The 16224-nt window shown below is 46.8% G+C and overlaps 1 protein-coding gene across 2 annotated transcripts in view; it reads right to left on the bottom strand.

Moving 5' to 3' along the window:
- The window catches only part of LOC144678862 (histone deacetylase 9-like), a 635070-nt gene that overhangs the window by 353711 nt on the left and 265135 nt on the right, over positions 1-16224 (bottom strand). The window contains exons 8-9 of one of the 2 annotated variants that reach the window (XM_078538855.1): positions 15123-15260; positions 8734-8944 (exon numbers count right to left, since the gene is read on the bottom strand). In XM_078538855.1, the coding sequence (XP_078394981.1) occupies positions 8734-8944; positions 15123-15260 (349 nt within the window). The remainder of the gene's footprint in view (positions 1-8733; positions 8945-15122; positions 15261-16224) is intronic. The other variant, XM_078538856.1, reaches the window with a different exon arrangement.

Below are 16224 nucleotides of genomic sequence, written 5' to 3'. Positions count from 1 at the left end.
TCTGTGACTCCTGTGCCCACAAATGCCAAGACCTGCCTGTTTGACCCCAGCTTCCCAAAAAACCTATTGGTCTTCGAGGGCGCCTTGCCATTAAGACGCCCTCATCCTGGAGCTGCAGCCTCAGCAATGGCCACTTCTAGTGGTTACTGAGCTGTTGGCCCTCTAACTGGGCAGCAGCACCTGGGGGTGTGCTGTGGCTGTCTCCCTCAATTGGATGGTGGCTCTGATGACAGCCTCTTAATTGTCTGCCGCCAAGTTCCTGCTGCCGCCAGAATGAGATGAGGAATGGGGGAACAATGGTGTTGGTGAGTAGGCATGAGGTTGGGAGTGGGGTAACGATGGTGTTGGTGGGGGGTAAGGTATGGAGGGGGGAGGAAGTACAGAGGAGGAGGGTGTAACAGTGAGAATGCAGCATCTAAGGAAGTAAGTGTAAGGGAGGAAGAAGGTGTAAGGGAAGGAGTTCAGAGGGGGAAGGACTCCGGGGGGAGGAAGGAGTTTGGAGCGGGGCAGGATGTTGGAGGGAGGAATGAGTTCAGAGGAGGACAGGAGAAGGAAGGAGTCCGGGGGAAGGAGGGTGTTTGGAGAGGGGAAGGAGTCCAGGGGGAGGAAGGAACTAGGGAGAGGAGAGAGTAAGGGTGGAGGAAGGAGTAAGGATGCAGGAAGGAATAAGGGTGGAGGAAGGAATAAGGGTGGAGGAAGGAATAAAGGTGGAGGAAGGAGTAAGGGGGTGTATGTCCAGGTGAAAGTGCAAAGGAGCAGTCTGTGGAGTTGATGACTGCCTTCTGGGGGTGTGAAATGAGGTGGACGTGGTCGGGTGGAATTGTGAGGATGAGAGAGAGCAGAGTGAGCTGGTAAGTGGAAGGGTGAGGGTGCGAAGATAGCAGTAGAAGGGATGACAGGGTGGTTGACGGGGACTCGGAAGAAGACACGGGCCCTGGGGGTAGGAAGGAGGAGATCGGAGAGGCCAACGTGTATGAACGTGAGATTCTCAGGAGGATAGGAAATGTGCATGTTCACCTGGACATCCTGGAATGACAAGGGTTCTGGTTGGTAGGTGACAGTGGGGAGGTGGAAGGTGATACCGGGGGCTCAACGGTTTTGGGAGAAAGGACATGGATGACTTAGGGCAGGACAGGACGAGGAGCTGAAAATATACTTAACAACCACCATGCTTTTGAAATCAAAAGTGAGAGAAATCTCGTGTTGGGCAGGCACAGGTGCCGCTTGGGAGTGCCATCAGTGGGTGGGTGGAGATGCAGGTTAGCTCAGATGGACAACTGAAAGCGAACTCCAGCAGGCAGCATTGAAAATGCTTGGGACATTGAGATAAGTGTGAAGAGAAAGGCTCTGCAGGCTTGGGAGAATGCTTGCACAAAGCTCCGAAAGGCCCTGCCACACGTACACTTTTCGGTCCAGAATCGCTTGTGGTCCAGCTACGTGCAGCTGAACTGCTAGTGGTGGTGGGGGTAGTGGGAGGGATGCAGGGGGAGGACTTGCGAAGCCTGTAAATGAAGCTGAAAGACACTATTACATGTTATTCAGTGAAAGTGAATATATTTTCAGATTATGAAGTGACAAAATGTGTTCAGCCGTGCAACGACTTGTGATCAGAAATTCTTAACTTTTCTAGGCCTAGTACTCCTTCTAGGTGCTGCCCTGACATCCGCAGCAGGGGTGGAAACAGCCTGTGCAATGATTGGCCCTGTTGCCTCTGATGACTATGGCATGGGTCCTCGTGAGAGCCGAGGCGTTGAGGGCCCCAGCTTGTTTCGGTGTCCTCCTGTGGGCCAGCTGCTTCCTCTGTGGTGACAGAGGACAAGGTTGAGGGGTCACAGGCAAAGGGGCCCTGGAGAGAGAGGAAAGCCTCTGAGATGCCTGAGTGGTTGAACCAGGATGCCCAGCTGCCGCACCTCCTCCCTTTGGGTGCCCGAGCACCGTGGCCTGACTCCTTGAGGGGAAGGAGCACCTGGAGGGATGTTGAGGTGCCCTGTTTCCCTCTCACATTGCCACTGCAGGAACTCAACCATGGCTACTGTGATGGAGTGCAGGTCTGCGAGCATCTCCGCATTCTGCTGGACCATGGCGTCCGACATTCATCCATGGAGACCTCCATATGAGCACATGTGGGCATCACTTTGTCAGAGAGCAGACAGATGCACTCGTCTGGCTCACATGCCACTCTGTTGAGGGCTTCCAACAACTCTCTATGATGTTCCCCCGCCTTCTGCTGACTCTGTACAATGAGTTCAAAGGCCACATCCAGAGACTCGTCATCTGACTCAGACCTCACAGATACCTCTTCCCCAGCAGTCCTCCGAGTGCCAGGGAACTCGGCTGAACAAGCCTCCTCCTGCTGGAGTCAAGTGTCCGTGTGGTGACCGCCAGATTGTGAACCCGAGCCTGCTCTAAATATAGGTCCCACTGACGTGTGTGTCTCTGAGCTGGTGGGGTGGGTAAACACTGTGACGGGTCTTCCAGGTTGCTTACTTGCATCTCTTTAATGGAGGAGGTGTCCTCTTCTGGAGGTGCAGACCTGGATGGAGCTGAGAATTTGGCTGGCTGAAGGTGTTGGTCACTTGGCAGAGCTCCCTGTGAACCAAAGTAGAAATAATTAATGCATGACAGCAGAGTCAAAAGCAGGAGAGAGAGCACTCACAGCCGTGATAGAGAAGGATGAGCTGGTTCAGGGTCTTCATGTAGGTGTTCGCTGTCAACCTCACTGTTGCCACAGGCATAGTCCACATCCTCACCATTCAGCGTGATGGCATGCTCCTCAGGGTGAGTGAAGGGTCTAATATGAGCCACTTCCCCCCAGGACTGGGACCTCTCCCTGCTGATGTGAGAAGGCTTCTCCTGCATGAAACCAGATGGAGAGAGCAGGACAAATGGCACTGCTTGGAATGTTTGTGTGATGAGCGGAGACATGGACGGGATGAGGACACGAGCTCTAGAGTATACGAGCCTGATGGAGATGTGAGGATGTGTGTGAGAGTTAGCGGTGTTGTCTCTTGAGGTGTGAGATCCCTGTGGATTTGTGATGGGTTTGTGAGTGTGTGAGTTGAGCGTGATGAGAAGATTGACTTACCCTGGTGGAACGGAGGAGATCTCTAATCCTCTTCCTACACTGGGTGGCTGTTCTCTTTTGCAGGGTGTTGGTGCTGGCCACCACTGCCACCACCTCCCATGCTGGATTGGTGACCCCTTGCTTGCTGGTCTTTGGCCAGAATTGGGGTGGAGGACTTCGTGGCGGGCCTTCACATCAGGCGCTTGAGGCATGTTTCCTCCCTTTGGCAGCCATTAGTTCGCAGCAGCTTCTAATCCCTTGAAGAGTGCTAGTTCTGTGCAGGGGCGGCCTTTAAATATGTTTATTGAAGGTCTGATTGGTTACTGAAGATTACAGTTTACTGAAGGCCTGATGTGATAGTGGGCTGGGTGGAAGGCCTGCCTTGGTGCACTGGCACAGTGTTTAAATAAATAAATAAATAACATAAAAGATTTAAACAAAATCAGCCCTCACCTCTCAACCCCCCACACACTCTCCATGTGCTATCCATGCCTATGCCCCCACCCACACCCATGATCCCTCACACCACCAATGCCAACCTATGTCCCCCACTTTGCTCTTAGCCCCACCATGCCAACTCACCTAGCATCCTTGGACACTTCCTTGACAGCTTTGACACTTCATTGCGAGCTCTGATACTTCCTCAACGGTTCCTTGACAGCTGGACAGCCCTTTGAGAGCTGGATAGTTCTTTAACAGCTGGACAGTTATTTGACAGCTGGACAGTGCTTTGACAGCTTGACAATTCCAATGGGCTTATGCATAAAAAGCGCATAATCATGTTTAATTTTAACTATTGCAAAGGGTACCTTAACTCCCTAAAGGGTGCATAACATCTCGCAAAGGTGACCTGGGACCCTACCCAAAGGAATACCTTACCTCTCCAAAGGGGTACTTTGGCAATCCAAATGACTCCACCAAATTCAAACCTCCTCTTACCTGTTCTAATCTGCACACTCTTGGTTTCACATCCTGGCCTACCAGAATTACACTTCAATGGAGGCAGCTGGTGACTTAGATGGCCAGCTGCCTCCGTGAGTCACACTTGCATGAACCCCAGCCTGACTTCAGTCCCACCCCTACAAAGATGGGAAATGCTGGGTTTGAGAGTGGGACTTAGAATTTTTAGCAATTTCTGGGAAAGCCTCTGTCATGGCAAAAATCTGGCCCATTGTTTGTTAAAAGGTTCTACTGAACGAAGCTTGATTGAATCAAGCTTCCCTGCATTTGCTTAGGTAGTGTGGATTCTTCAGTTGTTCTCAAATCTGTTACAGCCTTCATATGATCTGAATCCTTAAATAATAATTGTCCAATTTTCATTGGGGAGGATCTTCCAGTCGACGAGCAGGGGCGGGGCCCACTCGCCGACGCGAGATGACGTGGAGTGGAACTCCCAACGTCACCCCCCGTCATTTCCATTTTCAGGTAAGCGAGGGCACAGCCAAATCAGCTGTGCGCCCGCCGATCTGTCAATGGCCTAATGAGGCCATTTAAAAAGTAATTGACACAATTAATGGACCTGCCTTAGGGTTGGTGGGCAGGCCAGGAGCCCTGGCGGGCTTAAGGAAATGCATGAAACCTCATCCACGGGCGGGATGAGGGTTTTAAAAAATTTAATAAAAGTTTCAGTAAAAATGATGGACATGTCCCAACTCATGTGACAGTGTCACATGAGGGGACATATCAGGGAAATCTTACTATCATTTGTTTAACATTTTTAAATCTCCGTGAAGCAGCACTTAGCCTCAGGGAGTTGAGTGCGCTCTTTCGTGCGCATGTGCAAAAGAGCGCACTCCCGGCTGAGGGAACCCCCCCCCCACCCACACAGGCAGCACATAACGCTTCCTGGTGGACATCACACTGGGCAGGCCTTAATTGGCCCGCCCACGTAAAATGGTGGCGCGCCCCCAATCAAGGGTACCGATTGGAGGCGGGCCTGCCCGCACCCGGTCCTGCACTTCCCCCCTCGACAGGGGGCAAATTTTTCCCATTGACACAACTTAGACATTAGCAAAACCAATACAGGCAAAACCAAAACATTTCTCATGTGACTAATAAGTGGTAGCTATGTAGGATGAATATTTTTCAGTGTGAGTATTGCTGAAAAAATACATTTTGTTGAAGCTGTCCGTCTTGCACTCATCAGGACAATCACAAGAATACCAATGTCAGGGAAGCAACAACTTTATACTGTATGACACAGTGCTGATTGGTTGGCAAGTGGACATTGATTGATAGAGGCGTTGACATGGAGAATGTACCAGTTAATGGTGACTGACAGTTAACTGCTAAGCATTGTTTGACTCTGATTGGTTAAGGCATTGCCCTGAGGAATGAACCAGCGAATGGCTATCATTTATTTTGGTTAGCTGAAACAGGCGCAATGTGCATACATGTTCTTTCTGTCTGCAAAGAACAGAGCCCTGTGTGTTAATATACGTAGCTTCCAGTACTCGCAAGTGAACCACACTGCGAGCTCGACTGACAATCTTAAATTGGTTGCCGGCGTAATTCTTAGCAGATTGAGGATTATTTAGCAAATGTTGTCCAATCACAGAATCAAATCTAATGTTGGACACTGTGTTTTGAGTTTTGTAAGCACAGGCTGTTTGGGTATGGTCTGAACCTTGACCATTGTGCACAGCGGAAGGGACATGATGTTTAATACGATCCGCCAGTTTTTCGGACTTACGGCCTACCTATCATACTGGCACTGAAATTCATTTACCGCATTACACATTTGTGTGATAGGCAGAATGTCTCTTTGGTTGACGGCAGCATCCTGTTAGTGGCAAATACCACTGCAATATTGTAAAGTGCTTTGAGATGTCTGGTGGTTGTGAAGGATGCTATGTAAGTGTAAGTATTTCTTTTAGCCAATTTTATAACCATTCCCAACGTTTTGAGCCTTTCTAAAAGTCCAACTGTTGTGATAGTGGGACAAGCTGCCAAGTCATCAGTCAGGTTTAGGATGCACTTTAACACAAGTGTTCAATGCCTGTGACTCTCCTATTTTCAGAGACAGGTAAGATACTATTCTCGTTGAGTGTTACCAATGCCGGTAAAATGCCCTTCTTTTTTCATCAATGGCCAGAATTTTACAGCCTGATGAGGGGCGGGATGGCAGGCAGGGGGAGGGGGACAAGGGGCTGTAAAATTTGGCACCATTGAAGTGGCACCATGCTTATAACCTACCCACCCCTGCCCAGATCACCCCTGGCAAAATTTTACTAGTGGCAGGCAGCCAACTCATCCATGGGCTAATTGAGGTCCTTAAATGGACAATTAATGGACACTAAAGTGGCTCCTCCTGTCAATGCTGGGATTTTACCCATGGCAGGGGAAGCCAGCACCGAGTATCCAGTCCATCAGGTGAAACTGTGTTTCCCATCCCCCCAAACCTTGGGCATGCCGGGCCCCCATAATGCTTGCCAGGGCATGCCAGCCTTGCACTGGCAAGATCCTGGATTTAACTTTCTCTCCTCTTCTTCAGGGGACTGCCTGTAGTTCAAGCAGTGGCCACCTCTCTTGGAGGTGCTGCTGGGCCAAGAGAGCTGCAAGTTGTTTGAATGCCAGCAGTTCTCAGAGACAGGACTTCCTCCCCGACGGGTCAGAGGCCTACTTCAACAGTCCAACATCTGTTAGATGGGTGTGGAGCAAGCTGGCCAAGCAGGGGCAGGCTTGCCCCCGACTTTTACACTTAGGGGTAGGAACACCACACCCAGTGTAAAATTCAGTCCAATGTTTTTTTCAATCTTATAAGGCCAATCACTACTTTACCACTTACATTTTCCATGTCAATTATCTTATGGCCTTTCAAAAGAAGGGTGTAGTTCTTTCGCGCCAATTAGTGCCAAATTAGACAATGGCCTAAAATTCCATAAATTCCTTTCATTTCAGATCATTGCATCTTATAAAATCAGAAAACTTTCACGCTCTCAGTTTTGGCTGAATTTGTACCCATGTTCCAGATGTTCATGCACAATGTTCAACCCACTGTAATATTCAATCTGCACTCTTCTTTCTTTACTCAGGTCTTTCTCTTTTATCTCATTTCTCCAAGGAGTAATGTCTCCTGTTGGCTTATGGTTCCTCAGGCTTTGGATAGTGAAATAAATGTTCCTCTTTAAAGCCTGGCTGTAAAACATGATCTGCTACAATGCAGGCAGGAAATCTGGTAAAAGATTCCATGCCTCTCATATCTGATTTTGTTTCTGTTAATTCAAATAGAAGGAAAATTGGGCAGGCTCTGTTACATGTTTGCAACCACCCCAGCCAATCTTCCTCTTTGGACTGCACCCAGGCACTGAAGATTTACATCCCCACACCATACGCCCCCCTCCCCCATCGCCCCAAGCCCCCAAGCCCATCATTTCCAAACATCCATTTACAAGTATCTTCTGGAGAGGCCAATGATTAGTGAATGCGAACATGAATCCTGGGCAATCCTCCTTCCCTCCCTGGTTCACCTATTCTGGCCCAGATCTTCTCCTTTGAGGCGGGTGCGCAGGGTCAGAAAATTTTCCAACTTGCCAAATCCACCTCAGGAGAAACAGTCCAGAATGGCCGGATTTTCATTCCAGCTGCTGCCAGAAACCAGGCACAGATATTCACAATGACATGGGTGAAGCTGAGGTATGAGAAGTGCTTCCTGAAGGCATGCAGTGAGCCTGGCCTCCTGACAGTGGCTTCCTCTTCCTATTTTTCCCTACTGCTCCTGCTCTCTCCAGCCTTCTTAGCTGATGCCCCTCCTCCTCCAGCCTCACAGGCAGACCTACTTGACCACCCATAACTACAATCCAACAGTTTACAAAGCAGTCAAGCACCAGTGCAGATTTCTTCATTGAAGCCAGAATTCAACTGTAGAACACAGGTAATAGCCAAAAAAAGGTCCAGAAGTTGACCAGCAGCTTAAGAGGACAAACCAGTAAAACATCTGTATGGAGTGGATGAGCCCTTGAAATGATGCACCTGCAGGGCCTTGCTATCTGTTAGTGCCATGATTTGTTGGATGTGTTTATCATGTAGCAAGTCAAGTGTAGAGGCAGACCCTTACTTGAATATTAAAATTGGGCATTTTAAATGCTTCTGGAGCCCACCCTTGATGCCTACTAAGCAACCTGATCCAATATGCTGGACTCTGCACACTCTGCACACCAATGTGAGGGCTTATGGCATCCAAATCACGCTTTCAAATCAGGAACAGTGTGGTTGACTTTCTAAACTGCTGAGTTTTCAACTAATTCATTTGAAAATAAATCTTGCAAGTTATGAGGCTGTGCAGTCTAGTTTCCCTGGCAATTTAAAAAACCCATAACCTCATTGTATGCAATTAAGAATTTTCAATAGTCAAACTCATCAGCCCATTTGTTAAAAATGATGTAGTCCATAAATTATCTCAGAAAGGGGCGAGGGAAGATTTTCTCTCTGCACACTATATTAAAAAACCCTAACTTTATTTAGGTTTATCATTTCATTAAGCAAGATACAGGGTAGAAATCTCACTCGCATGTGATAATTCTGAAACACATTAATTCTGAATCAAATATATAATTCCAACTTACAGAAGCCCCTCTTGCAAAATTAACTCACAAGTGAACATAAATAATCTCAGCAAAGTGCAAACTTTCAGTTAGAATCCAAAAGTTTCAGTTACAAATTCAACTCACCAGTTGTGAGGGGACTCTGTTTTCGAGCCTGTTCCATCAGAAGTACGTGCTGTAGCAGAGCATGATGGGTGCTGTTAACCTTCCCATCAAAAGGAGCAGGTGGCAAGTAAGCAGATAAGGGAATACTTCCTCTGAACTGTCCAGGAAGGGCTGTTCCCTGATTCAATCCCTGCATGGTATGTCTGTCGGTATTTTGGTTTGTTGTTGAGGCCTATAACAAATGTTTATTTTTAAATTAATACTTAAGTTGCAATTTATACCTTGGATGTAGTTTAATAGAATTTGTTTTTCTTTGCCATTGTAATAATTTCTGCAAAAATAACGGAACATCTGCTAGATTCCCCAGCACCCCGTCCCCCACCCCATACCCTCAATCAAGCAGGCAGGTCAGGGGAAGAGAGTGCATTCTTGGGCTCCCTTCAGAATTCCATCTTTAAAAGTTTGAGAACTGGCACAAAACCATTTCAGGCTTTTTGATAGGCCACAACCATACTCAGACTAAGGCAATAGTTCCCAAAGGAGATTGATCACCTCATGACTTCAGGCAACATGGCTTCTTTCAGTTGAAGGTTGGTGCAGTTTGCATTTGCCTCTGGCCTGAAAGGCCTCTGGTGGAATGATGGTGGACCAGTCTCTCTTGCAAGGCTAGATGAAGCAGCCACTGCTGAAAGGCCCTTATAAACAACAGTGGTTGGCCCATTGGGACCAGAGCATTAGCCATTTATATATGTGGAGACATTACTCCAAACACACACACAATAGATAAATACATTCAGTAATTTATATAAAAAAGTCAAAAGTGTTTATATTTAATCAGAAAGCCTGAAAATTCCTGGGCCACAGTCTTGGCAATTATATCAGGCCCACACCTCCTGGTAGCCTCTCGTGCTGACCTGGTTGGAATGTGTACAGTATTGTGATGTCACATCATTGCAATAAAGCAACTGATGTCCAGGCCAATCCTGTGCACCCAACTTATCCTGGGATGCTACAAATGCAGTGTTACTGTTAAGTCATGGAAGAACAGGAGAGGAAATGTTGGAGTCTCTGGTCAGAAAGTTGCTTTCAGCCTCCAGCAGCTCCGTTTCAAGGGGCCACATGAAACACTGAAAGAAATGTTACTTTATTAGGTCTTCGGGAGCCTAGATCACTTCCATGCCCCTGACCCCCAAAGTCGTCCCCATATTTGCCTTGGAAAAAGCTGGTATGCCTCTTCTTACTGGCTTCCAAAGAAATTCTTATCTTTTTGTAGGCCAAGATCACAGGACTCCCAATGTCTTCCACTCTATGCCTCCCCTCTCCACATCACTGACTTTGCACTGCGTCAAGAGAGTTAACACCAGAGAAAGTTAGGGGCTGGTGTGAATTGGATCAACCTAAGTGCAACCATTCTGCCAAGCTCCTGCCAGACTTGTGGTGGAAAACTATCAGAATGGCTGAATAGGTTGGAGGCTAGTCTGAAACTTTTACCTTTGCACAAACAAATAAATTTAAAAGGGCTATGTTGGTCTGTAACTATAAGAAGCATAACACAGGACCACTGCACAGTGAAAATTCAGGACGTCCAACCCGCTATTGTTTTCAACCTCATCGTCACTTAAAAGTTTCAAACATAAAACAGATAGGGGTGAAATTGGAAAAAAAAATCGAAGAGGGTGCAAAGAGGGCTGACAATTTGCTCTTGCCCATTTTGCACTATCATTGAAGACCAATTTCCCTCTATACTGTATGTTTGAACCAATTTCGAAAAATGTGGGGCTGAATTTCTGCTGTCAGGAGGAAATGTGGTTTGGGATTCCACACATACCTAGGTCAGGACCCAGAAAGTCACTTTTGAGGAGGTGGCCAATTAAATGGCTTTCAGAACTCCCATCCAATTAAAAACGATGGGTGAGCTCCCATGGCTGGGGGTCCAATAGGAGGCCTTCCAGCATTCATAGACTGGCAGCCTGATTGGTAGAGACGGGAGCTGCTGATGTAGGTGGGGTAAAGAGAGAGAGAGAGAGAGAGACAGAGGGATCTTCTGAAGTGATTTTTCACAGTAAAAAAGGCCATAGCTGCCAGGCCATCATTGCCGGGAAGCAAGCACTCCACTGAATGGTCAGCGGCCGCAGCTGTGGCCTGATGGCTATGGTGAATGCCAAGGTGGGGATTTGGGGGTGGATGAAGTGCTGCCTCACCCCCACTACCCCTCCCCTCTCAATCCATCCCGAGGAGACTGCCTCCATGACTTGGCTGTGTTTCTGCCTTAATGGGGGGCCCATGTGCTAACTGGAAAATTCCAGATGGCATTTGGAGCTTGACCTCAATAGACCTTTTAGTTGGCCTAATGGGCTGCTCGCCACTTGTTGGAGGCTAGCTGTCACCCCCCCAATCCTCCTAGATTGAAAATGACCCAGAGATGGGACCATAATGGAGATCGGCATGATGCCTGTTGGTGGGAAATTAAGGGCCCGTCTGCCTCTGATCCTGCCTCCACAGCCTGAAGTTGATGGTTGTTGGCATTGTTCCAGACCAAATGTTTACAGTTCCCATGTTAAGCAGCTCTTGATTGTTACCTTCCCCTCTCTGACTCTAAATGATCTGTCCTCAGCAAAGGTCTCAGCTTCGTTCCCTTATGCCCTCACCTCAGTGAATTTCGAACTTGGCATGAAATGGAGCTCTTATTCTGTCACCTCCACCTCTGTGCTCACTTCTTTGGCCAGAGTCTTCCCTCCAGTTAGCGGACCCTTTCACCCATCTCTAGTATTCTTCCTCTGCCAGGACACCTCCCTTTGGCCCTTCACCTTCTATGGATCTTTTCATTGAGAACTGCTGGCATGACATTGGATGTCTCAAATTCTCTGCTCCCCTCACTCACTCCAACCTATCTTCCTCTGAACATGTAGCACTTTGTTCTCTCAGGTCCAACCCTAATATTATTGTCAAATTTGCTGACAAGGGTGGTTCCTTGATTGCCTGGTGTCTTTAACTAGCAGAGCCGAAGGTCTACTCTCAGACAATTTCTCCTACCTCACCCTCGACCATGACACCACGACCGAACATCAAGCTATTTTATCCAGATTGTCACTGATCTCATTTCCGCTGGAGATATTCCCCCCATAGCCTCCGGCCTCATAATCCCCCACATATGTACAGCCTACTTCTACCTCCTTCCCAAAATCCAGAAACAGGATTGCCTAGGTTGACCCATCATTTCAGCCAGTCTCTGCCCCATTGAACTTTCTCAATTTCTGCTATCACCTTTTCTCCTTCTTTCCAGAACCATGATGGTTCCCCCATTCCCCAGCTTTCATCCTATGTTCTGCCTCTTTATCCAATGGATTATACTCCACCATTTTCACCACCTCAAGCGTGATCCCATGTACCACCAAACACATCTTCCCCTGCTCTCCCCTTTCAACATTCTAAAAGGATCATTCCCTCTATGACTTCCTGGTCTACTCCTCAGTCACCCCCAACATCTTTTCCCTATCCTATGGTTCCTTTCCATGCAAGCACAGAAGTTGCAACAACTGCCCATTCACCTCATCCCTTCTCACTATCCAAAACCCCAAACACTCTTTCCAAGTGTAACAGTGACTTATTGTACTTCTTTCAATTTAATATACTGTATTCGCTACTCTCAATGTGGTTTCATCCACATCAGGGAGACCAAACGCAGCATGAGTGAACACTTTGCTGTACACCTCCATTCAGTCTGCTAGCATGACCCTGAGCTTCCTGTCACTTGTCATTTCAATTCTCCACCTTGCTTTCACTCTGACCTTTCTATCCATGGCCTGCTGCAGTGTTCCAATGAAGCTCAACTCAAATTTGAGGAACAGCACTTAACCTTGCATCTTGGCACTCTACAGCCTTCTGGACTCAACAATGAATTCAACAATGAGTTCAACAAGACCATAACCTCTGCCTCGGTTTTGTTTCTTTTTATGTTCGCTGGTTCAGCTTTTTCTCATTTATTTCTTTATTCCTTCACTCTGCATTCTGACGGCTGCCATGCAGCCATTCACACCTCATCTAGACATGTCTTTTGTTTCTTTACTACACCCATTACCACTCCCTTTGGCTTTTGCACCATGCAAGCTTTGATTGTTTAATCTCTCCTGTCCTCCACCATATCACAGATTTTTCCTTTTGTTCTTCCTCTCCTCCTCTTCCCTTTCAGCTGCTCAAAGCCTATTACATTTCTATCCTTCCTTAGTTCTGATGAAGGGCCATCAGCCTTAAATGTTAACGCTTTTTTTTCATTCAGGGGATGTGGGCTTCGCTGGCTAGGCCACCATTTATTGCCCATCTGTAATTTCCCTTGAGAAGGTGGTGGTGAGCTGCCTTCTTGAACTGCTGCCGTCCATGTGGTGTAGGAACACCCATAGTGCTGTTAGGGGGGAAATTCCAAGATTTTGACCCAGCGACAGTGAAGGAACGGTGATATATTTCCCAGTCAGGATGGTGAGTGGCTTGGAGGGGAACTTCCAGTGGTGTTCCCATGTATCTGCTGCCCTTGCCCTTCTAGATGGTAGGGGCCATGGGTTTGGAAGGTGATATCTAAGGAACCTTGGTCTGTTTCTGTAGTGCATCTTGTAGATGGTACACACTGTTGCCACTGTACATCAGTGGAGGAAGTGAATGTTTGCAGATGGGGTGCCAGTCAAGTGGGCTGCTTTGTCCTGGATGGTGTCAAGCTTCTTGTGTGTTGTGGGAGCTGCACTCATCCAGGCAAGTGGAGAGTATTCCATCACACTCCTGAATTATGCCTTGTAGATTGTGGACAGGCTTTGGGGAGTCTGGAGGTGAGATACTTGCCCCAGGATTCCTAGCCTCTGACCTGCCCTTGTAGCCACAGTATTTATATGGCTAGTCCAGTTCAGTTTCTGGTCAATGGTAACCCCCAGGATGTTAATAGTGGGGGATTCAGCGATGGTAATGCCATTGAATTTCAATAGTTGGTGAATGATGATGGTTAGATTCCCACCTGTTGGAGATGGCCATTGCCTGGCACTTGTGTGGCACAAATGTCACTTACCACTTATCAGTCCAAGCCTGGATGTTGTCCAGGTCTTTCTGTATTTGGACATGGACTACTTCAGTATCTAAGGAGTTGCAAATAGTGCTGAACATTGTGCAATCATCAGCGAACATCCTGACTTCTGACCTTACGATGGATCTCCACAGATGCTGCCTGACCTGCTGAGTATTTCCAGCATTATCTGTTTTTATTTTTGACATTTGTACATGGAAGACAGGATTTCTTATTGGACTAAGGGAGAAAAATAAATAGCTTAAAGATATAGAAAAATAAACCAGGGTGAATGTTCACTGTCTACCTCCTTGCTGGACGTCTGATAGCCACAATATACCTAAAGTATGCTATACCTGTCCAAGGTAGGAAACTTTAAATTTCCTGTCCTGGGCTATTTGGATGGCCTGAACATACTTCCAGCGCAGGTCCATGCCCTGTATGTCATGGCATCGGAAAGCAGGGTAGAAAATAGCAGTGCAGCTGCAAGCACCTGGCAAGCAGTTTCAGGACCATCACCCTGTGACATAATAAGGAAAGCACCTGCAAGATCTTTTGAGGTTGCTTGCCTTCAACCTTCAGGCCTCCCCCAAGACCACTCTGGACCTTGGGGTCTAGGCACAAGTTGCAACAATGCGTTGGGGGAGTTGACAGTCAGAGCTGCAGAAAAGAGAGGTGAGAGGCTGGAAATGTCTTCTTCCACCTCATTACCATCATGACACTGCGCATGGCCCAAGAGGATGCCCTGTGAGCACCAAGAAATCTAAGGATTGTGCAGTGAAGGTTTGACATGACAGCCTCTGGCCATACTTCCTCATTGCTGCCTGGAAATCTTGCAGGTACTGTGAAGAAGGATAACACCTCCACTAGCTGAATAATTCTTTATTTGTTTCAGAAGTCTCACTGAGTCCAAAGTACTTTAGAAAGTCTATGCAGTGGAGGGGCTAAGACGACCTTTCTTCAGTTTTTAAAAAATCTCTTTCTCTGGATTATTTCTATAATGCAAGGTCTACATCTCAAAGAGCAAGTGGGTAGTCTGCTCCCAGTCCTCCAATGGTTTTCTTTGAATCAACCACTATGACACCAGCCCAGGAATTATTCTCTCTCATGTCCTGTGGGCAAGCACCTGGTCTCCACTTGGTAATTCTTCCAACTGAGATTAAGATCTCAGCTGTGTGTGTGGAACCACTGGCATAGATCCCATTACTCTGTGGCCTCATACCAGAGATGTAATTTTTGTTTAAAGTATGGTAACCGTACTATAATGGCTGACCGCGTTGTTGCGGGTCATATAGGATTATTATGTACTTCAACTGATGTTACAGATTAGAGAGATTAAGTTATCCTTTAGCCTATAATTATTACATACGTTAATGTGAGAGGAGGCAGATGAGACAGCTGGAGCTGGGAGACCCAGAGTAATATTGGGTAATGATGGTGATGTGTAGAGATTTAGTGCATTCACTGATCCATCCCAGTTCAGAATCCTGTGATGTGGCAGCAACTGCTGTTGAGAAGAAGAACTGTAAGAATTAACTCATCACATACATTCCTCAGTGTTTAAATCTGCTTCTGCATAAAATTTGGTTTAAGGCATACAATGGTATTCCAGCAGAATGGGTGGTCACAGTGTTTGGAATCCAGATGCTGACCATCTTGTTTCCAATGCAACTGCTTTAAAGCTGCTTTTAAAAGAGATGTGTCATTTGTCAAGAAGGGGTACAATGCCAGGAACAGTTTAAAAAAGAACAAGTACAAACAATAATGAGATTAGAGCACCAAATGCGTATTGAAATAAGATTTTCCAATGATTTTAAATGTAGATTCTTCAGGGTGGATTCTTGTCTTTACCGCATGGGCATTGAGCATAGGAACATAGAAAGTTTACAGCACAGAAGTAGGCCATTTGGCACATTGTGTCTGTGCTAGCTGAAAAAGAGCTATCCAGCCTAATCCCACTTTCCAGCTCCAGCTCTTGGTCAATAATGTTGCAAGTTACAGAACTTCAAGTGCATACCCAAGTATTGTTTTAAATGTGATGAGGGTTTCTGCCTCTACCATTCTTTCTGGAAGTGAGTTCTAGACCCCCATCACCCTCTGGGTGAAAAATAAATTCTCCTCAACTCCCCTCTAACTCTTCTGCCAATTATTTTAACTTTATGCCTCTTGGTTATTGACCTCTATGCTAAGGGAAATTGGTCCTCCCTATCCACTATATCTAGGCCCCTCATAATTTTATACACTTCAATTAAATCTCCCCTCAGCCTCCTCTGTTCCAGAAAAATTAACCCCAGCCTATCCAATCTTTCCTCAAAGCTAAAACTCTCAATTCCTGGCACCCTCTTCATAAATATCTTCGGTACCTCTCTAGTCTGATCACATGCTTCCTGTAATACAGTAACTAGAAGTCTACGCAGTGCTCTAGCTGTGATCTAGCAACCTTATACAGTAGGAGGGAAAATACTAGAATC

This window comes from Cetorhinus maximus, chromosome 3 (genome assembly GCF_964194155.1).
Source record: "Cetorhinus maximus chromosome 3, sCetMax3.hap1.1, whole genome shotgun sequence".
Lineage (NCBI taxonomy): Eukaryota > Metazoa > Chordata > Chondrichthyes > Lamniformes > Cetorhinidae > Cetorhinus > Cetorhinus maximus.
Note: the sequence above shows the minus strand (reverse complement) of the source record. Positions and strands in the feature narration are given on the sequence as shown.